This window comes from Ischnura elegans, chromosome 5, assembly GCF_921293095.1.
Source record: "Ischnura elegans chromosome 5, ioIscEleg1.1, whole genome shotgun sequence".
Taxonomy (NCBI): Eukaryota; Metazoa; Arthropoda; class Insecta; order Odonata; family Coenagrionidae; genus Ischnura; species Ischnura elegans.
The window spans coordinates 100579656-100604272 of record NC_060250.1 but is presented as its reverse complement, the minus strand read 5'-3'; the positions used below and the strand labels follow the sequence as shown (position 1 = coordinate 100604272).

At 37.4% G+C, this 24617-nt stretch overlaps 1 protein-coding gene across 1 annotated transcript in view; it reads right to left on the bottom strand.

Moving 5' to 3' along the window:
* Positions 1-296: 296 nt before the first annotated feature.
* The window catches only part of LOC124159343, a 379201-nt gene continuing 354880 nt past the window's right edge, over positions 297-24617 (bottom strand). Inside the window, exons 3-4 of the mRNA XM_046535099.1 lie at positions 8135-8565; positions 297-6236 (exon numbers count right to left, since the gene is read on the bottom strand). Coding sequence (XP_046391055.1) covers positions 6003-6236; positions 8135-8565 — 665 coding nt within the window. The 3' untranslated portion in view covers positions 297-6002. The remainder of the gene's footprint in view (positions 6237-8134; positions 8566-24617) is intronic.

The window sequence follows — 24617 nt, the reverse complement described above, 5'->3', positions numbered from 1 at the left end:
AAAATGTATAGTTGGAAGTGTTAAGATTAAGAACATTTTTGTTAATTACGCAGTTCTTTTGTTTTGTATTTTTGATGTTCGTCTGACTCAGTAATAAAAGTCAGTCTTTCTTCTGCTCGCAACATGAACAGACCTGTTTCATTTCCCTGTGCCCTCTTTAACTTTTTTATCAGGAAGCATGTTAAAAGGGAAATAGCCTCGTATGAAAGCAAAGGAAAGAATTCCCAGCCAATTCATACTGATTCCTCATAAATTAAAAATGGGTTGGAAGGCAGATTTTGACTACACACAGCATCTTTGATATGTTCAAGCACAAAAGGCTTCCACTTTATTCATGATGGCATGAGGAATAGTTATCACGGAAATATAAGGATTTTAGGTACATGAATGTGTGTACCTTCAAAGGAATGTACAATATTATAAGAGCTAGTGATATAGCTATCAACACCATTAAATTAAGAGCATCATCATGCCCTTGACAGTATATATTTAACGCTGAAAAACATTCACATATGTAGAGTCCTTCAAAAATCATGGCTCTCGTTGCACAGATACAGCAAATGATTTACCCAACAATACATCTCTGCATAAGCCTATACTTTATCATTTTATCACTAAGATATGAAATATTTCTAGAAAATTACCAATACATATAATTCAGTTACAAGTTCTGATCACCCATATTTTATATATAAACAATACATTCTTTTCATGTATGCAGGCACAAACAACAAGTAGTGTTTGTAGACAAGTGAGTGTCACAAAAGCCAAAAAAATTTCTTGGCTCTTTACAGCAGTTAGTCAAATTTTGACATTGTTGAAATGGTTATGTATATGTATATATGATACAGAACAGCCCAGCAAATTCCTTCTAATTCTCCAGAGGAGGATCAAAAGTTACATACCCGTGATGAATGCAAAGGCTGAAGCTAAGATGTGTAAATGGGATGAATTACATTCTTTGCTGATGTGTGAATCACAGGGAATAGCATAAGCATGAAAATTATGCTATTTCATGCAGAGTAGATGTGGTTCAGTAATGTGAAACAAGAAAAAAATATTGCAGAAAATTTTTCGTTGGATCCCAGAGAAAAAACTAATGCTAAGTCATAGCAGAGGAAAACTTGATGAATCTAAAGTTCAAATTTGCCTGAAACCTCAAGTTTTTCAGAAGTGAATTTAATTCCTGGCAAGCAAGATAATCTCTGTTTCTTAAGTATCAAGAAAGAATGACGAAACCGCAAGATTCAAGGATGAGAGAAACATTTATGTTCCTTCCATTGTCAGTACATTAAAAAGATTACAGTACATTTTTTAAGAAAATACCATATCTATAGATAGGTATATTCAGTAGCTTTTATTCCTCCGATAGATTGAAATATAATTCTTAATATCGTTCATCAGAAGTACGTGCAACTTTTTCATATTGAATCATCATTAGTGAATTCTTCTCAAGGACACTTGATAAAATGGCATCGAAAATCATGCACAAATATAGAGGTTCAGTTCACAGATTAGTACACTATCCAGGAAAAAATTATACCAGGCATGTACATTTAAAGAGTCACGAAAAGATAGGAACAGAGACAGTAGTGAATTCGATAGTGGCTAAGTTGGGATTAATTGGAGAGGAGTGTTGCTCACCACTGCCTTGACAGCAGTGGTCCAGTTGAAAACGACCAACTAGAAGCAATATGAAAAAAGCATGCTGCACAATGTGACAGGGTATTTATCACTCGATAGACACACTCAATGCAAACTGTACCTATCCATGCTGCATTCTTTGACCTAGGACTGGTCATGTTGCACATGATGTTGCATCTCCTCATAGCAAAGTGTAAAAGCAAAGAAGTGATATAATAAGGAGGAAGATGGACACTTTGAAATAAATGGCAAAGCAACTCACTGCATCAAACATTTGCACACAATGGAAGGGAGAAGAGAATATGTAATTGTCTGATCTCATAGTTTTATACTTATATTAAAATATTTTGAATTACATGCACATAAAAATACAAAAATATGGCAGTGTAAGCTATAGTCACATGCATTCATGTTTACATAAGGGTATTCAGTGATCTTTATTCCAAATGCAATTACTTCATTGATAGCATAAATTTAGTTCATAGAGCTATACACATTGCAGTTGTGTAATAATTGTATATGTCTTTAAATACGTAACTTCAACATTCAATCTCCCTTCCTTGTGCATGCATTGGGTTATAATATGCTTAACTGATGCAGTGCAACCTATTTAAAAAATAAACTGTCTATTTAATTGATTTCAGTGTATACATCACATATCCATTTTGTTTAATGTTTCAATTGCAAGTGGTAGCCATTGGGTCCCTTAAATTAAGGACATATTCAAAATGATACATCCTCATTTTCACTGCATAGTAGGTATATATATACAATATAGAGGTATAATATTGGCTCAAATTGCTTAAAAATAGATTATCATACATGTACACAAATCATTTCTCTAAGTGGGATGAAGTTTCATACAAGGGAATATAAGGCATGCCATCCTAAATATTTAAGTCTAACACATATACAGATATTGCCAGCTGTAGAAATTTAGAGAAGAGGCAATGTTCACCAATCTATTTGCAGCTAATTAGATCAACCAAAGGATCAATTTACCAAGTTTCTTTGCCCACAATGTCAGGACTCAAGCAGGAATGCAAATGGAACCAAATTCGAATATAATTATTGTGATTTTTCCAGAGTTACTGACATGATCAGTGCCAAATTACTTTAACAACACTTAAGCATCAAGCATACATGAAATCTATTCTTATTGTGAGTCAAAGCTTTCATGCTATAAGAGAAGCACTAAGGGTACAGGTATGCTCTACATGATTTTTTCGTATATTCTGTAATACCTCTGACTCCTCAGCATAGTCCTAAAATGATGGGAATTTGATCGAAGCTTTAAATTATATATTATTTTGTAACTGGAAGCTGTGAGTAGGAAATGTTTTTTCACCATAAAATGCATGCAGTCATAGTGTAATTTAATAGGCATTGTCAAAGTAAATGAGAATTGTAGACGTATACATATTTTGTCAGTGTTAAGAATAATTGTATCTGCCCAAAGAAAATCTTAGCCATCAAAGATGATGTAGAAGATTCAGAGGAATTACAAAAGATAAAAATAGCTCTCACCTAACTGCTTTCTAGCTTTAGCCACCCAATAGAGAAGTCAAGAGAGCAAGTTCCTATTGATAAGGATTACACTTCAGAAGCACAGATATGAAATAGAGACAGGCAAGATAGAACTAGAGAAAGAGGAAGATTCATGACGGTGAGTTGATAGTTAACCATCATCACCTATCGCTTTAATTGAAGGCATACTCCAAAGAGTATAGTTTATCAAGTAGATAGAAGTGGAATTTCTGCATACCATTTCTAGTTTGCAGCAACATATGTATTTAATTAGCCATCACGGGGATGGATATTTGTGGAAATTATGAATAGATAAAAGGAAAGAAAGTTCAAGCTAATTCATTATGGAAAATCCACCCAATTTGGGCATTTTAAGTTAAATAAATCCAGCAAACAATAGAAATGACAATGTTGTCTTTACACGAGATGAAATTGAAGTCGTTTCATGAAATCTTTAAGACTGAATGAATGTATGGAAGAATAAATAGAGCAAATAATGTGAGATGGGGTGATAACTCTTACCCATACAAACACTTTGCCATCCTTCTTAATACTGCAAGTTGTGAATTTGATAGAGAGTGAATTTACTTTGTGGAAGTTATGCTTAGTAATAATAAAGACCCTTTGTACTTTTCACACTTATTATAATACTTAGCAACCGGTTTCTACATTTTCTATGTCATTCGCCACTGTGCCATGGCAGTTGCCCTTGATAATGAAACGGTTGCTGAGGGGATCGGATAGGTGTGGTGGATAGAGTGCTGGCTTCCCACACAAAGGGCTACGGTTCAAATCTTAGTGGTGGCAGAGAATTTTCAGAGACTGCCCGATTACTGTTTGAATGATGCATGGAGGACATTTCAAGCACAACACTTCGTTCATCGGATGGGAGGGGACCAGTTTCAGCTGTGGTACCCTTGTCGCCTTTACGGTATGCGGTATATCAGTCGCAAATTCCACAGCTGACGTACCAAACTCCCTGTTCTGCTTGACAACTTTTTTACGATCTCCTAGTTGCTGATTGCGTTCCCACGTTTTCTGTAACTAGGGGATCTGGTTGGTGTGGTAACTAGGGTGCTAATTTCTCACGCAGTTGGTCTGAGTTCAAATTCCGTTGGTGGCAGATTTTTTAGAGACTCTTCCTCCCTGCTCTGTGCTTGAGTGAATTGTGGAGGTCATTTCAAGTGCAATACTGTGTCCATCAGATGGGATGTTAAGCTATGGTCCCCTTGGTGCCTTTAGTTAAGAGCAGGCTATAACCGACGGTGGGTTTTTCTCCTCCCTTCCTTCCCTACCCTTCCCTCTTGGTGCAAATGCCTCAAGTTGTCAGTCCTGCTCCTGGTGGTATATACCATGATTTTTTTCTTTTCTTTAAAATGTGAATCCAAACATTATTAATTTTATACCCCGTGTATCCCTTACAATTATTTTTATTTAGCTTGATCTCAATGGCCTCCTAGGCAAGCCTGTCCAAGAAGTTGTTGTAAAGGCAAATTGATTTGGCCCTACCTTATTTTATCTTGTGGTCCCTAGTGATGCTGTGCTACAGTCACAGCGCACTTATCAATCTGTGCAAGTGTAAAATGACTCCTACCTAAGCCTGGTGGCGTCACGTAAATCTGGCCATGTTTGCAGGAAATTGGTGGACGCCAAGGTCCATTATTTTAAGAGCAGGCTAATGCCAATGCCGGTTTTGCTCCACTCTTCCTTATGTACCCTTCCCTCATGGCAAAAATGACCTTAGCTGTCGGTCGCCTCCTCCATATACTATACCATACCGGTTTGCCGAGTATTAAAATAAGTGTGGAAAGTACTAAGTGCTTTTATTATTACTACTGCATGCTGTGTAATAATGTGATGAATTTTTAAACCATCACACCATGAAACTCATTAGTAAATACCTTAAAACTAAGCATGAAATAACTTTGCTTTTTTTTTAAGAGGAAGATGCAAAAGAAACGTTGAAAAAAATCAGAGACACGCAAAAAGATTGTGTTGTGGTGTAGAATGGTGATAAAAACTTTCATCCATAATTATAGGGATTTGTCTTGTAACCAATCCGTACACTACAACTCCATGACAATGTGATAAATTTTAGCTGTCTGCCATCACAAGAAACATCTCTTATGATGGCCATTAAACTCATCTTATACTGATGACGCATGTTCAAAATACAGGTACAAGAAATCACATTTGGCAGAAAAAAAAACAAGAAAATAAAGTGTAGAAATCCATGCGCGCTTGCACAACAACAATGCACAACATATGCACCATCATTTCCAAAAAATGACAGCAAAAGAATCCCATTGCAAAATATTTTGCCTTCAAATTATATATGTATTCATAAATAACCTCAGAGGTCACATTAATGGGAAATACAAATCATGAAATATAAGATAAATTTCCTTGTTTCACTTATTACATTAATCTCCACTTCTCAGTGTTTGACCATAGTTTAAATATAAACATCCTTATCCAATAAGTTCAAAAAATATACCTATTTGTCTTATGATTAATGGACGTCGATACACAAAAAGACGAAGGTGGAAGCACTCATGAAGGTTCACTAAAGATCTGATCACACAGTTTCTTGACATGCAGAGGGCCAACACAGCAACAACAACAAATGTATGCCCACAGAAAACCTTCGGCCTCTCTTCAGTATGTCACAGGCTTCAGAATCCTCGTGAGTGAATGATTAGACACGCACACGCACAAACACAATACAGCTTGTAGTTGATACACAAAATGCTTAAATGACTGGTCCCGCTCAGAGAGTAATCACATTATAGTCATAAATGCCCATCACGAGATCAGGCCTTCTCCTCCTATCACACTTTGGTGACACGAATTGGGTAATCCGCAGAGTCAATGGAGTCTAGTTGTTGTAGGAGATGCTGCCCATCTGTCATCACAAGGGTCTGGATGTCCAGCGCAGATTTGGCCTTGCGTGGTGTGCTGACGGTTGGGCTGAAAACTGCACTAGCAAACACCGAGTTCTGTCTTGGCCTCAGGGATGCTGGCATACCTTCAAACTCAAGGTTGAATTTTGATAGTGATCGAAACTGTGCAAGTAAAAGAGAGAAATAGAAGGTAAAATAAGTAAGTTAAAGAGAGAGCATAAAATAACATGTTTATGTGAATTCTGAGAGGATTATGGACTACTTTTAATTTAACCATCGTTTTTGCTACAGCAAAAGACATTAACAGCCTACGTGGATGGAAAATTCATTACTTAAGTTAGAGTCTAAATAGTGCTCTACAATTTCATAAATGAACTCTGGCATTTTAATCAAAACATAATAGAACAAATACGTATGGCATAATTAGTGAATGAACTACCAGTAATACCAATGGTATGGTAATAAAATCAGCGCTTGCAGATTCTTTTGCCATTTAATCAACATGGTTATCTGTTTAACTCCGTGCAATGAAGCACCACGCCATGCATAGACGTATTGGGGAGTACCTAACCACGGAGGATGAAAATGCAAGCATTCCAATGCCACTGAAAACAACAAGTAAATTTCTAGCAATATAAAACACATGCTACTTTCATTAGAATATTTTGCGTGTAATAATTTGTGAAAGTGCTGAATTTTTAGATTCTAAAATAAAACAATATAAAACCGCGCTAAAAATAGAATTCCATTGTTTGAGAAATAATGAAAAAATAAAGAGGAAAATGATTGCTCTGGTATTTTTCTAATCAGGGAAAGAGATTTGAAAATAATTTAAATATTAAGCTACGATTTCAGTATAAGAGCAATGAAAGGTAACCAAAGCAACACATACTATAACATTAATATTTTTCCAACTCGATCTGTTAAAGTGAAAACTATTTCTGGAGGGGAATGATGAAGCCAAGTGGTACCAGACATTAACTGGTTATTCATTATTTAATTACTATAAGCAAATCTATAAAATAACCCTATTTAAACATTAGTTATGATTATTTGGAAGCTATACTAATAGAATTGCGAGACAGAAGGAACTGGAAGCTGGATAACATTTCCTCCAACTGCGTGAAAGAGATATGATTTACAAGTTGAATGAGAGCTAAAATGGGGAATTTTCATTTGAAAAGACTTGGTATTCATTACAAAATAGTGGGTAGTTTAGATATTTCCTCAATAGAGCTGAAAGTTAAAAAGGTTGTTAGTTGGGTTATAAATGGAGAACGTAAATGAGACGATAGGTAAACCCCACGCCGTCATTACGGCGACCTGGGCCACCACTGGCGAAACCATACTTTAATATTTCTCCGTGAAGGAATTATTTTTCAATGGAGGAGAGAAATCTTGAGTAAACGGTTGAAATTTCGTAAATAAAAGTGTTATTTTCGGTTTTCTCAAGTCAGACAACATAAGAATTGACATCTTGGTCAATGAATTTCAGACTTTTTTCTATCTCGAATTTTTTAACATTGAAACCCCATAAGGCAAATTCAAAATTTTGGTTTGGGCCCACATTGTGAGGTAAAAAGGTCAAAATCGTAAAATTTTGCTTACACTCTACAAAACTTAGGACCTTTCCCCATAAGTATGCCAAGTTTCAAGAATATTGCTCGAGGGGAAGTTACTAAAATTAAAGGTCAAAAATGACACACGACCCTTGGGACAGTCTGTATACCATACATCAATGCTTGAATTTTTGCACCGCTTATCTCGGTGAACTTACAACTAGTTCAGTGCGTCCTGATAGATGGCTACGCCATTTTAACCTCCTTGGTCCTGTTGTAATGTACATGTAATGTAGATGAAATCGGAGGCAAAAACTAACAAGATGAATATGTTTATCACTCCACTGTCTTGGGCATCCTTGAAAACCCTTCGGTTAGCGGGTCGATTTCCTGGATTTCTTTTAAACACACCGCCGTGAATGTTGACCAGAATTTTGATAATGTCTAATTGACCAGAAATATGTAGATATGGGTCGGGACTGAAAAGGTTAATGCCCTCACCTGGACGATGGGTGGCGCTATGGGCGCCTCCGCGGCCAGTGGACAGGACGGCCTGTGCTGGGCGGACTGTTGAAACTTTGGCTGGTAGGGCTCCAGCATGCGGATCTTGCCCCATCGGTTGAAGAAGAGTGCGATTGCCCCCACCCACAGCAGCAGCACGATGAGCACGATGAGGGCCTCCTCGGCCCTCACCAGCGGCGCCGATGTGGCGAAGCCGGGCGGTGTGGGGGGGACGGAGGGTGCCGTGGGAGGGGACGCGGCCGACGCCACGTCCGCGCCCGCCGCTTCCGCCGCCGCCGCCGAAGGGTGTCCCACGGGAGGCCAGGGGTCGGCGCCCGGCGCGCCCGCCACTACCGGCGGCCACACGCCCCCTGGCGGCAGGGGCCTCGGAGGCCAGTCGCCGCGGCCGCCGCCCCACGAATCGTCCGTGCCTGAAAATGCCATTGAATAATATTAATATTGTCTTTATTTCTAGATAGTCCTTTCTTACAATTATCTTGTTCGAATATTACATACATGCCCTGGATGGTGGTAAGTCCACCCATGCGAGATTCAATCCCGCGACCTCTAGTTTGGCAGACGGGGACATTAAACCGACACCACCCAGTCCGGCAGTAAGAGGGGATAAGTGCGAGAACCATAGAGATATCAGCAATATTAGCAATATCATCAATATTTTTCATGAACTAAATTGCAGTTGGCATTTATAAAACATATTTCTAAGAAACTACATTAATATAATCAGTTCAAATAATGACTCGTTAGATAATTTTATCATGAGATACATATCATTCAGAAAGTACTTACGTATTTACTTTCAGGTATATACGGTTTTTAGGCAGTGTTACTTTTTAGAAATCATATTTCATGAACTAAGTGGGAGTAATTTTAATGTGTAATGTTAATTCAGAAAATCAGATAAATACTCAATTGGTATTTACAATTCACAGACGTATAGAGGGCGGAGAAAAATTTTAACACGAAATATTTACCCTCGATAGCTGATACCAGCGGTAACCAAAATTACTAATGAAGTTTAGGTCGAAAACGTGCCATTTACATTCATTACTTCGCATGCTTTGCCTGCCGGAGATCGCAATGTCCCCCGTCAGTAGTGCAAACACGTGGCCAACGGGAGCGCTTGACTTCAAGTTTCTGTAGTTAAAAAATGGTGCATTTTCGACTTAAAACTTACAATAAGTGGTGATTTTCGTTCCTATTGGCGTCAGCTATCCAAGGTTAAAATTTCATGACACAAATTTTCTCCACCCCATAGACTGATATATTTTACACAAATTCTATTGAAGTTCTAACTATTATGTATTTTTGATAAAAAAACATCATTTTCATCAGTTAGTTAAGTCACTAACATTGAAGTATTGTCCTAAATTTCAGGAAAATTACTTAATTCATGTAGTGTGTTTTCATAGCATTAGTATGCTTAACTGTGAGTTAGATTGTATAATTGTTGTGCTTTTTCTACACCCAAAAAATAATTAGTTCTAAATGTATTTATTTAATAAATACGGGTATTAAGTATATTTTATGCATTTAAGGAGGGTTATTTACATAGATGATCCTTTTATAAAAGAATGTAGTTCAGGAATACGGCGCTACGGAATAATTGCAACGTAATTTATGCATTTAAGGCAATATGAAAACTTACACGTACATTTTCTATTACATAATTTACATAATTTGCGTACTTATAAAACTATTACAGTGTTTCTTAAATACCAGGAAAATGGCTGGTTAAATATCTCCAGAAAATTGGATCTTTTGAGGCAGAAATACATAGCGTTCTTTTTCTTAAATACTTAAATGTAAACAAAAAAAAGTAGAGAAAAATGTATGCCCATAGAAAGCCTCAATAGAGAAAATCTAAGTGCCTACAAATATGAAGAAAATACAACCACAGGTACGGAAGAGGACATTGAAACATAAAGATTATGAATTTTCGTTACATCATTTCATTTGAAAAAAATGAACAACTGCCAATATTTTAACAAATAGCAAATACATACTTGAAATCACTGTTTCATCAATAAATAACTCGACGAATTTGATGATTTTCTAATATATACATTGAATTTTATACTTATTTACATGCAAATATGTACAAGGCTGCCAAGAATGTTAAAGTGAAAAACAAAAAAAAACATGAAGAGCTAAAAATAATTGGTTTCGAGAGGTATTTTTATCCAGTGAGCAGGACAAAATAAATAAAGAGAGTAGTATAGAGACCAATAAGTTTCTAAGCCCTACATAAGAGAGGAATGCTCCATGTTGCGAGTACATAGTGATGGTAGAAATATACAACGAGAGAGGAAGATGAACAGGTTGCCGTGAAGTAAAGTATGAAAATGAAGTAACTACAAGATGAAGTATTCAGAGTAAGAAGAACTAATTGAGGGAAGAAAGGTCTACAAAGGCCCCAAATATTTTTAGTTCTTTTGGAAGAGGGAGTCCAAGGACCTACCTATATTCGGTAGATAGCTTGTGAGGACTCTTTTACACTGCTCTTCTGTCAGGTGTTCACCTGTCGACGGGATACATTTTTACAACATTGCAATCAAATTTGACAGTAAACAGTGCTACTTTAAACAAAACATGCAGCCGTGTTTCAAAAAATTTATCCAGACAATGCCTCAGCAAAGGCTTTGTCTTTGGCACATAGAATCAGAAGAAAACATCGGCGGTGAGAGAAACAGTGATCAGCGTCGTTCGCATGCGAAAACCACGTTTTGCGACAGGAGCCTTCTGCAGTTCTCGAAAAACGGCAAATCAACACCAGCAATACCTGTGTGACCTTTAATTTATGTTGAAACATTAAAATTTACGATATAAGTCACCCTATCCAACATGAGATGGACACCTCTGGCTGGTAAACTGTGCAAACGTGCAGGCAATGTTACAATGTATTTAAATGCAATTTTGCTCCTGTCACCAAACGTAGCATCTTTTAAATTGCGTTAAACTTAGCATCTTCAACCGCCGACATGTATTTTCAATTTCATCCACATCTTTGGCTTCAAATAGAGCCATTACAAGCATTAATTTCCACAGACAGTATTCTATATACGATGTTATTCGAATATCACTAAACACACACTATAATTTCACCAGACGATGGATTTCTCAGTTGCTAAATATACTAGCAGGTACTAAACTGTATTCCATAATTTTATAATATTTACTTCTTCCTGCATATTTTTAGGCTAAAAATAATCGTAAAGGCAAAGATATTTAATTAATATCACTGGAGTTGCAGATGGATATGGGCAACTTGGACGCATACCTACTTTAAATGGTTTCAAACTTGATTTTTTATTATTTGGAAACAAATTGTTTGAAGTACTATTCCTTGGATATAAAAAGGCAATAGCTACTTGAAATGGTTTCAAACTTAATTTTTTATTGTTTGGAAGCAAATTGTTTGAAGTACTATTCCTTAATGAATACTCAGATTATTAATGGATGAATATGATTGACAATTGTAGCCTATGCTCATGCTATATTATAGCATCTTCAACTTCACTTCACTCTACCCACTCTATTCAAATAAGGGCCACAAGATAGTTAGAAATTACTCGTATGAAATATAAAATATATTATTAAAATAAAATGTATTCTTAATTTATTCTATAGAGTATACTTAATATAGTATACACGTATACATTTTCCTAGGCATTTATGGATGCGAGGAACATCGGTTGCCTCTGTGCATGACGTGTGTTAGTCGATATTTTTTTTTGCTCAAATATGACAAATAACTAGATTTGAGGTCAATAAAACGATATATAAGTCAAAGATATATGAAGCACAGTTATGATTCATATTAATGGTTTCCTTCCCATGCCATAGCAACTGCAGAATAAGCGCACTTAAAACAGCAGATTCGATAGATGAATTAAGGTTTCATATCACACATATCCAGATGAAAAACAGAGACACAAAGGTCCGCATAGACTTCCCCTTTCAATATAAAAAAGATAAATTTCGATATTGAACAGTTTTCTATTGAAAGCCGAGCAATTAAATTGAGTAAGACGACAGAACTCATAAAATATATAATTGTCTGAAATCTTATGAAAAGGGTAATCATCCTTTTGTGAGCGAATTAAAAAGGCCAAATAATAATTATTTTTGAGAAATCCAAGCCCAAAAATACATTATATTTAGTTCATTTTTATTTTGAGCTTTAATTAAAGGATATTAATTCAATCCTAATAATCATCTCTATAAAGAGCTTACCGAACAGATACCAAATTTGAACGCTCGTGTGATTCAACGCTAATGAATGAGACATTTTATCTCAAAATTTCAGAAAAGGGTCTTCACTATAAAATATGATAAATAGTTTATCAAATGTTCAATAGGCACCAAAATTAATCACTTTGAAATAAAAAAGATATGACAATAAACCTTTCAATTGGCTAAAAAAAATCAAAGTTTTGATAACTTAACAAACTCCCAAGGACATACAGACTCCCTACGGCAGATTAAAGTTTCACACGTCTCCCTCTTTGTTGAATCAGGATTAATTTTTATAAAAAATCGTAATTAGGAGGTATTAAATTTTTAATTGAAAGGTGACATTTTTCATCTCCCTATGCGCGCGGCTTTTATCGCGAGATTGATTTATTTTCAGTTCGCCGTTTGACACAGAAAAAATTTCTATCACAATGGCTTGAGCCATTTGCTTCTGATCGAATATTAATAGAGCCAGTATTTTTATTTCCACTATGAATCTCATGAAATATAATATCACCCTTTAAACTTTTAAAGGGGCTTTCCAAACTGAACACTAAATACTCTTGTTCATCCTTCAATCCTACACAACAGTTCTACCACAGCCAAGCAGTCCTATATATTTCAAACACTGAAAGATACTACGTGATAAAATGTCTTATCCATTAGCGTTGAATCATACAAGCATTCGAATTGCGCATCTATTGGGTTAGCTCATTTTAGAGATGGTGTTTGCAATTAAATAAATACCCTTTAATAAAAGTTCATAAAAATGAACTAGTCGGGATGAATTTTTGTGATTATACTTCGCGAATCACAAAAATACATGTTTAGCTTATTTCTATGCCAATGCTTTTCTAATGAGATAGCCGTTGCGGGCCTTTTAACGCCCCAAGGCTTTTCTGAAATGGACGATTGGTATTTTTTTTAAGTCAGGCCATCAATACGATTAATTTGAGGGTAATATGATGTCCACCGCCTAACAGTCTCCGTAAATTTTAATCATATAAACATTATCACCTGGACGTTCTTCTTTTTACGTGCATACCTACAGATTAACCCTCCGTTGATCGCGTGGCGTCTACCAGACGCTAGGCCATTTTCTTTTTTTTTTTGCCCACGTCGTATTTTCATACTTATTATTTTATGATTCTGAAATAGTCACTAATATGATTATATGTTTCGTCACATTTATGGAATAAATTTTGATAATTTGTTGTTTGTAGTCTGGTAGACGCCACAAGACAACTTGATTTACAATACGTTACATGCTTATAGCTTAGTGATATTCATCGTAAAGTTTTTAAATGCGTTTATAATTTAAACTAAAAACTATTTAGAGTATTAAATTTGGGATATGCGTCTCATTGCCACGAATTTTTTATTTTTATCAATTTGATATAATTTTGATGAAAGAAAAACTGTAAGAAACGACAAAATAAGTAGTATTCACTCTTTTATTGATACAAATGCCTGTATCTTTATAATGTATAAATTTTTTGTCCATTCATGAAGTTAAGCATTCAATGAATGATTCGTTGTAGGTAGTTAAAAAAAAGTTACTTCTGCTTTCATGCATTTTTTTAACCATTCCAAAATGGCGTCTGTGAAACGCCGCGCGACTAATACCGCTCCAAAATGTGACGCTACTGACGGAGGGTAAATAAGAGAGCCCAGAAGAAGAAAGAATTCGTCAACAGTATGTTAGGAAAGTTTCTGGATGGAAAAGTGAAAGATATGTATAGTATATATAAAAATGCTGCGCGATTCGTCAAAAACTGCTGCGAACGAACATAGCGCTTAACACGGCTTCCATGCGAATTAGGCTGGGAGCTGCTAGAGGCTCAGAGGCTGCCCAACTAGGCTTAGGCTGCTGGAGCTACTTAGAGCAGATATCTTAAGACGACGAACTAAGAGCGGTATTTATCCGAACGTATGGATATAGGGATTCGCTTGCCCTTCAAGCATTGAATGATTTAATTAACCCTTTCTAACCCAGAGGTACTTCGGGGAGAAATCAAATTTCAAGTTTTTCATCTCGAAAGCTTGAAAATTTTGCACTCAATCATGATTATTATGGGAGCTAAATATTTCGTAATTAAGCTTTACACCACAAAGTAATACGTAGTTTAGATATTTCTGAAATAGAGCTGAAAATTTATACGTTTTTGATGTTGCTTAAAAGCAGCATGGGGTTATAATGGGTAAAATGCTTTGCGGGACTCAGTAGTCAAAACTGCAGTAGTAATCTTCAGTGTGCATCTCTTTTTCTATTATGTTTTAACGGCTAATGTCCCAGTACACCACGCCATACACCTTTTTACGCGGTTTGCAGGGTAACATGTAGTTCTATACATATGTATTTACTGTAATATACCACCGTCGGGATTTCAACCAGGGTCTCCCACATAGTGAGCCAAGCGAACATAAATTTATATCTAAACCTACCCTAAATGAGTTTTTTCATTCCACATCGATTTTTTGCGAATATTTTCTAAGTCCATTATGAACCTAAAAAATAAGTCTTTTCTTGCAAATGAGGACCTTTGCATGAATTTCTGCTCAATTTAATGGATATTTGGAATCATGTCACTTATTTGATGTGGGAAATCAGCTATGCTCAAAAAGAGGCAAAGAGAGAAGTAATTAATTCTCGAAAAAAATAATAGAAAGATTATCAGTATCTGGAGCGAGATAGTCGTGTGTTGCGGACAAAGAGAAATTAGATAATGGTAGTGCATACATTTTCTAGGAGTCAAATAATCCGTACACTTGGATATTTTCCTTTGGGATAAGTATACCACACCCGCTGACACTGTTTTTAGCCTCTCTGCTGTTTCTGCTTTGGACAACTCGTCGATATACTCTCCCGTACGTAAACCACCACAGAGGAGGATAGAGGGGAAAGGGAAACGCGACCCTCATTCCTTGAGTCATTCATTGTTCATACTTGCTTTAAACTTGGGCGCTCGCTCCTTTATTTTTTTTTAAAGGAGCTCGTGGAAGTGGGACGCGGCCCCGGATGTTGGTTGGCGGCGTCTAAGGTAATGGGGCGACTTGGATTTCCCGACCGGGCATGTATGAGAAGGGACTGGAGGCGAAATCGGCCCCTTAAGCGACGGCAACGCCACCCGGCCCTGGTTGTCGCGCGAGTTTTTATTTTCCTTTTGGTATTCCGTTCGAGGATGCAGTTTCAAGGTCGTATTTCGAAGAAAAGACCTCAGGAAACCGCACCGAGAGACCAGGTTTTAATCAACTATCATTCTTCAAGGAGCACGTGCGGTAAGAAACTCTTTGAGTCCCTTCCAGCGAGCTAATTCCTTTAGTTATTATTTTAATTAGAGCATTTTGCTGAGTGACCATACGGAATTTTTACCTAATTACTGAGGCTGAGCCCATTAAAAGACGTATGAAAAACCTAAAAAAGCTCTTTTGCATACGTGGAACTTTGCACGAATTCCAGCTCGATTTCATGGATGTTTGGAATCGTTTCCCTAATTTTCATCGAGAAATCAGCAATGCTCAAAAAAGGACTAATAGAGAGGTAATTAGTCCTAAAAAATACAATAGAAAGATTACGATAAGCAGCACCTGGAGCGAGATAGTCATGTAATGCGGAAACAGAGCAATTAGATAAAGGTAGTACTTTTCTTAGGTGCCAAATGATTTTAAGACACTAAGCAACAATATTTTTTTATGGTGGCTCATTAATATCTCCCATAAGTCTATTCCGATATATTTGTTCAAATTTGCATTAAAATGCGAATGCTACGTGATGTTTCCGTTCATTCAGTGATTGCTAGCCAAATCAGTAAAATAAAGATTGTAAATGACAAACACGTTGGTCGAAATAGAGAACAACCATATGGTCCTGTATATAACATCAGTATTTTTTATTTATATAACGTAAGTTAACTTAGCCTTTTTCAAGTTTTTTTTCCAATGAGATGTGTTTTGAGTACTGTTTTATGTATGTTAATATTATTTTCCACTATGCAACATGCCGCTGGTATGAATACTACGGAACCTTCTGACAAGCCATGTGGCTTATAAGGTCCTGATTTAAAAATGCAATAAAGGAAATTATTATTAAATTATAATTATTATAAGTCTTCGGCACATGTGAAGGATGAGTATGAAAATTCTAAATATGGTCGCCAAATGAGCGCAAGAGTCCGTCGAATTAAAACGTGGAAGGGGGAAGTAAAATGCTGAAGCCGGAGACTTTCAGGACAAAAATTTGAAGAATATAATAAAGCATTCTAGTAGTTAGCGAAATAAGATGGCCAGTGGTTGGAGCGGAGCCATTTCAGACGAAGGCTGTAGGGAATGCAACGCCTTGAGTCTAATCATTGAGATGGAGGGTCTAGAACCATTCCATTCACAACTGAGTCGGAACGAGATAAAAGAATTTCTTGAAATACAATGAGAGGATCATCCCAAGGCCAGGATCAAAATGAAAACCCGACGACTTAACGGAGCGGCGCGAGATTATTACGGATATAAAGCGGAAATCCCCCGAGAAGAAATGGCGGAATCGATACGAGGTATAGCACGAGAAGGAAACTCAAACTTTTTAGGTCAATGGCACAGACACTTTCGAAAAAAAAATATTACCTCTAACCATAACATGGCTGACGAAGATAAAGAAGAGTACAATACAGACGATGAAAAAGTTTTCTTTGACATGCAAAGAAATTTTAATAATTTTCCCTCCCTAATCTGACTCTAAAATAAGAAAAATGCAATCTTCATCCAAAAGTTTTAGCGGCAAAATGAGATTTGAACTAAATTGGTGACTTTCGTAGGAAAAGTACAATCAAATTAAAGAAGCAGAGAAGAGATAAAAGAGATACGGTCGACAAAAAAATTCAGAGGATACTAGTCCCAAGATCTTGCTAAGTTGGAGATGAAAAGAAAAGTCCAAAAATAAAACAGATAGTAATACAAAAGGCAATACAAAAGAAGTTAAGAAAATATTCATTTGACCATGGTTTTCCCGTATTGAGATTTATTTTGTTTTGTTGCCTTGCTGCACTTTGCCCGAAGATTAGCAATATGAGAAAAAAATTCATCCAATGAAGCCGGCATGGAAATTAAAGGGATTTGATGATGATGATAATAGGAAAAACATAGATTGGCTGGGAAACTGTTATCGATCGATATATGAATAAGTGAAACAACGAGATTTGTACGGATCTTTACACATAATTAAGCTATGCCACCTCTATGGATGCAATGTACAACTACGTCTAAGAAAATTGCTTCATCGGAGGCTGTAAGTAAAAAATCATTCTGGCCTTGGCAGCTAAGAAAATCCCAAAATTTTAGCAATTCAAGCTTGAGGAAAAGGCTTCCTGAGAGGCGTATAAGAATTCGGAAATGTGTCTTATGCTTTCAAGGAATACGTCAAATATGAAGAAGCTAATGCCAGGAGAGAGCATTCTGACTACGAATACTTCGGTTTGAGGATTAGCATGAGCACAGAATAGACACGCCTCTTTCGTTTCAAAGACATCGTAGAAATGGGTGAAAATACAATATGTATCGTCTTTTCATTTCACTCTCAGACTTCGCGAGAGCAAGACTGAGGCATGTTGCACAACAGAGAGGGTAATCTTCCCTCTTGTATTTCATTCCTTGAAAATGCAACATCGGTCTTAAGGAGTGAGCATATTAACTCAAGGGATTTTCATCGGCGATTTCATTTTGAAAGCACTTCTGCGATCTTTAAGCAAAGTGCCGCCTTCAGGAAACATAAATTGGCAAAGTTTAAGCAATTATCATAAGTCAATGAAAATCTAATCGTCAAGGTAGCGATATTTGATAAATGTTACTACAAGCTTTACTTTTTTGAAATTTAAATTGTTTTTTGATGAATAGAGCAGGTATTATGGATGAGGCAAATTAGAGGTATAAAATCGAAAATCGGAACTAATATATCTGTACTTCTTCTTGATAATAACATATTTCAGTAGGATTAATGAAGTGCCTAAAGATATTGATAAGGGTAGTAGGATTATAAATAGACGATATTCTAGTATTTATCATTTATATTTTTTGAATATTGAAGGAAAGTTTGGCGTTAAATTGTTGATTTTGATTATTTAAACTACTTTATTCAACATGGTGCAAATAAATCTACTTTTTAAAGATGGCTGGAGAGTATTCGTAAATATTATTTGGAACAGAAATTTTCAAGGAAATTAAATTCCCTTTTCCTACGGTGGATCTTATGTATACAAAACGCCAACATAAAAATGATCTGCCCTAAATTCAACCAACGCAAACACGCATGTACATCCTACTTACTATCTCTTGAGGAGAATCTTCGCGAAGTAAAACGGTAGAGCTCCATTGGATCGGAAATCCTGGCATGAGTATCTCAATTCCAATCTTCCAACCACTTCGCAGCGCCCCGCTATCGCGCAGACATTCCGCGAAGCAACCGAGAAGTCCTTCGCTTGCATGTATCGACGTTGGGAAGGTATATAAAAATATCTAAAGTCAGAAAGAAACTGGGGTGTCTTTGTACAGTTTACAGAGGCGCCCTAGCGACGAAAAAATATTCCTTTGATACGCAGCTTAATAAAAATATTAATATGGTGATTTTTCTACGGGAGAGAAATATTCCGTACATACGGGAAACAGGTTGGCGTGGTGGCTTGAGTGCTGGCATCCCACCCCGCAGACTTAGGTTCAAATCCCGGCGGTGGCAGAGAGTTTTAAGAGACCGATCCCTACTTGAATGATGTGCGGACACCGATGAAAACGCAAGAGGGGTTCTTTCTGGTTTACAACCTCCGGGGCCGGGACCCAGGAGTACAACCGATACGCCCGCGCTTCCGGGAGGGGTGTCGAAGGGAAGGAAAAAGGAAAGAGGCGCCGCCGCGATAGGAGCCCGTCGACCCCTTTGGGGTAGGGATAGGGATGGAAGGGAATACCCTCGCCACAATGGAAGCGACCAGGGCCCCCTAATGACGAAACCATGATTTAATGTTTCTACATAAGGGAAAAAATATTTTATGAGGAAGGAAATTTCTACGATTTTCCGTACATGTGTGGAAGACGTTTCAATCGCAACATTCCGTCCGTCGGATGGTACGTTAAGCCTTGTCCCCTCAGCGCATTTCGTTAACAGCAGAATAATGCGGGCGCCGAGTCCACCCTTCTCCACCCTTCCTTACCTACACTTACCTAATGGCGTAAATGACCTCAGCTGTAGGTCGCCTCCTCCAAATACTATACCATACCTCCATCCATATGGCAAACTAAATATTTTCACTCACTGAGTGTTTCAACCTGAAGGCTAGTACGGATATTATGAGGGTAAAGCAACGGATATTATGTAATAAGCCATAGCCGTGTGAAATTTACCTCTTCAGGATAGGAATTGGGGAGTTCCCTTCCTAAGATCGTCTGTCATCCCAAGGATTTTTATTCGGGCATGCCTGATGGTTTCCCACGTGATTTGAACACAGGGCCCTTCGAAAAGCAGCCCATCACCATCTATCGTGCCACTATGCTCCTCCATCATAACTTCAATTATGAAATTACCTGGCTAACGTATTTGTTTCCCTGCTAGTTGATAATTTTAGGACAAATAATTTACTAGGCGTCATTAAATAGGAGCCAGAGGTGCAATATTCAAGTACATTTAGAATTCGTGATGTGCAAGAAGAAAAAATTGCCTGTCGAAGCATTGAAGCACGGTCTTTAAAACTCTTTGAGCGAATTTCCACGTTTTTTATGACCTATCCTATGATTGGATACGAAGTATTCCGCCTGAAGAAACAGAAAGCTTAAGATCCGTGATTCGCTACTGGGATGGATGTGCTTGTATCGCTCGAGATTAATTTCGACGCTTCAACGATGACTCATCCAATAATGGTATGTTTAGCACAGCAATCAATCTCAAGCGTTCAAACACACCCCTTTAAGTCTTCATCATAGTTTTTCGCGAACTTTTCCGTAAATTTCATTTCCGTCTATATGGAAATTTTTAATTCATTAATGGCTCAACTTTTTTAAAAGAAATAACGTAATCTCGAATCACGAGATTACATTATTAAAGATCGAGAATCAATCGAGCAGAATTACCCCATCCACCTAATCACTCAGGATTTTTAACCTAAAACTGCAGATCAGCGATTAGTTTTGGCGCATCAAAGAGAAGGTTTAACTTCTTTTATGGTATACTTTACACAATTCAGGACAAATAAAAAGTGAAGATTTTCACACTTTTTTGAGAGACGTTATGATGATGATGGTGCAATTCTCAGTATCCTGAATGTGCAGTCCACCGAGGAACAAAATACGAACATCAATCCGAAGCAATAATAAACTTGTAGTAAGACATGGCGGAAAGCTGAAAGAAAATTAAGATATATAGCCAGGCACTCTTAACACTTTACATGCTAAGGGTGTAAAATTACGCCAAGTAAAATCAAATTTTGCTGCGACTGTAATATTACGCAATCCGCCTTTTGAAAAATCGAAGTAAGCTATTTTTTTTAACAAAGTGCTATGATATATGCTTGAAATTCTGAAAGCTGATACCTCTGAATAAACAAACGAAACAAACAAAAGCAAAATTCATTCCTAAAAATGATACCAAACGCCTATTCCTCTCATCAAAGCTTTGTTTTCAACAAATGACACATAAAAATTCAAAATGACCAGCTCTGGGATATAAATCTACAGTGCTTTGGTCAGTACGGTAAGTGCTAAGGGTCTAAAATTGTACATACAGCAGTTCTCTTTTCTTTAGCCTGACAAAATGATATTTTGTGAGACAGTTGTGACAAATATTTCCTCCTCATTGTCCCACGTAACACCGCACATACCTTATCTCTCTTGAAAAGGCTTAGCAAGTCATTTCCCACACCCCAACGCCCCCAACCTTGCAGCCTGAACGCAGATTTCCCGAGGAAAAGAAAGAAGGGTGGGGCGCGCGATTGCTTTAAGGGTTGAAGAGGAAGGGGTAGTACACGCACATCTCTATTCCCTTCATCTCTATCTTACGCCTATTTCTTCCTTTTCCTGGAGACGCCTCCGGCCGCCGGACGCGAAAATTGCATTGGCGCCCTATTTCTCCGTCCACTCCACACTTTGCCACCCACCCTCCCGGCCGGTCTTCTTCCAAGCCTTTCTCTAGCTTTCTCCTTTTCCTTTGACATGCTAGACCCGGAAAATGCGTCGATCGTGCCTCTTCCTCTCAGCCAACCCAATCTTGTAATGCCTTTTTCCCAACACTGTCATCGAACCAGTATAGAACGGGGTCGTTTCCTCAGACTGGAATCGTTGCAATGACTGAAAATCCAGACTGTAATTCATTACAATAATTATACTTTTTCCCTATAATTTCATTTTATTGCAATGCCTTTTTCACAAACACTGTCATCGAACCAGTATAAAACGGGGTCGTTTCCTCAGACTGGAATCATGGCAATGACTGAAAATCCAGACTGTAATTCATAGCAATAACTCTAATTTTACCCTATAATTTCATCTTATTGGTTTCAGCTCAGTGGCGTAGCCATGGAGGGGGGGTATCGGGTCACAACCCTACCAGTGGTGCCGACTCCATGGGGCCTGAGGGGGCCCGAGCCCCCTCAAAAATTTGTTATGGGTGTGAGGAAAAAATGGGTCAGGCATGTCGATTTTCCCCGAAGAGTCCAGATATAGAGATTCGAGTTATCAGGGTTCTAATCTTGATCATATGACTCGTTTAAAAAACTTAAAACTCACTACTTATAAAATTTCCCTGGGTAAGATCCCCGGTTCGGGCCCCCCACCAATATTTTTTTTAAGTCGGCATCCCTGAACTCCACCCCCTTTGAGTCTATAAAAGAGGCACCAAAAACGAGTTAGATCCAAAATCAGCATCAAAAATCTCAAATTTTTTTCGGACCACCCTTAGCCATGGAGTGTTTTCCATACACCCCGAAAGGGCCTCGAAATCTCCCATAAGCCCATCCCATTCCAAAATCCTGGCTACGCTACTGATTCAGCTCTATGGGCTCTCAGGTAATCATAGTTGGTAATTTGCACGCGAAGCTGAATCAGCTCATGGTTTTCTTTCATCAGCGTTCCGACTAGCCATATTACTCTTGATTATTATTGCATAGATTTTAAAGATATTCATTGGGTATTAATGAAATGTAGAGATTGTGTCCGCATTTTTTAAAGTATAAGCCAGAAATCATTACATCCTTATTTTCCCAACACCTCATTGTTACAATTGTACTTATAAATGCGATAGGTGGGCGATAATTAATTAAAGATTTATAATTCATTGCAAACAGCTTTCTCTCCTTCCTAAGAGTAGTTGCCCAGATATTCAATACATGCTGATGAGTAATATATTTATTGTTCCTAGTATATTACTAAAGGTTTTTAGCGCGCAACAAAGAGTAGAAGATCTCCGTGCGTTAAAAATATTAATCATATTTGAGGAAATGTATGTAGCAACAATAATTCTGGCTGAAATTTGCCAACGATATGAGAAACTTTGTAGCGATTACGAAGCATAAGTGGGTGAGCTTTTGGGTGTGATTCACCCGGTGGAATCTCCGGGAAAAGTCCTCTCAAACGATTCTACGGAAAGCAACAGATCTTGCTTCAATATGTCTTTCTTAGTTTGCCATAACCACCACCACCGGCTTTAACGGCGCTCTTCTACTTTTTTACCGAGGATGATGGAGGTGTCTCCGGTGAGGAAGAGGAAGTGCGAAGTGCCTCTTACGCATGTTAGAGAGGGCGCGCACCACCGACCCATCTCCTATCCAGGGCGGAACTGAACGTGCGCGACGGAGATGCCCAGGAATGTGCCCACACGGGAAAAAGAATAGGCGAGTCGTGACGAGCTGTGATGGTGACGGGTTTGTGGACGTGTTGCACGGATGCACGTGATTCAATCGCCTTGAACATGCCAATCCACGTTACCGTATACGAGAGCGTGAGCTGCTAGGTCTCTCAAAATGGCGGCTAGATCCGATTTTTTACAAGGGAGAAAATTCAAGGTATAAGTTATATGGCTGTAGAGTTTGCATGAAATAAAATTCACTTACTCATTTCCCGATAAAGTTACGTAGTTTTAAAAATCTGTTACAACATAGATTTTAAGGTTTTCTTATAATATTTTCGATTGTTTTTCATTGTATGTTCTAGTTAATAGGCCATGGCCTACTTGTAACGAATTATTAATAATAATTTTTATAATTATTTTATTGTTGATATGTTATAATTATTTAAAAATAATTATAGTACTTTATTTTAGTTACAATAATTATAGTACATTAAATATATTCATTCATATGTGGAGTTGGAATTAAATTCGAAATCGATAAAACATATTTTGGTCAATGGAGAGTCATAGGTTTTATAGCAGCACCCAAAACCAGCTAACTACTTCAAACGATTGTATTTATGACTCCATCTTACTTAAAACTCTTCCGGGGTCTGTGCAAACACGAACGCACCAATCCAATGAGGTATTTTAGGCATCAAAAATAGATGAGTGCCCTTTTTCATATTGTGTCTCAGAAATAGGCGCACATATATGAGAAAAAGTGTGATCATAGGCGGATTTAGGGGGGAGAGGCACGGGGGTAAGTGCCCACCCCCCCGGGACGTTTAAAAATAGAAAAGATTTTTAATCCGTTATCATTACATTCGTTTTTTTTTATATTACGGAGCCGTAATCATTAAATTTTGTATAAGCACTTTCATATTTAAAGAAACGCATATTTTTCGCATAGTATTTATTGTATTTTGTTTTTAATCTCAAATGTAAGAAGACCGTTTGCTTGTTAGGCCCCTTCCCCAGCCTAAATTCTGGATCCGACCCTGAGTGCGATTATACATATCTTGCAGGAATTATTAAACGTCCTATTAACATATTTCATTAAATATTTGGAAATAAAATTGCAATTGAATACTTGCAAACCGTCGATAACGTTCCATTAAAAAAAATATATAACGCATATTGATTTCAGATCTTTCTCCGCTCTCGTAAGATTTAACTTTAAGGGCTAATTTACTCAGACCGCAAACTTCTTCAAAGATCGCAGGAGTAAAAGAGGAAAAAGGCGACCAAGCTTCTGAGAATAAAATTGAGCTTTGACGGTGGCTTAATTATGAGTTCACTTCATGCGTTGATATGCCCTTAAACTCATTTGGGAAACGCCTCTGTCACCGCCTGGATAAAGGACAAGTCTATTGAAATTTT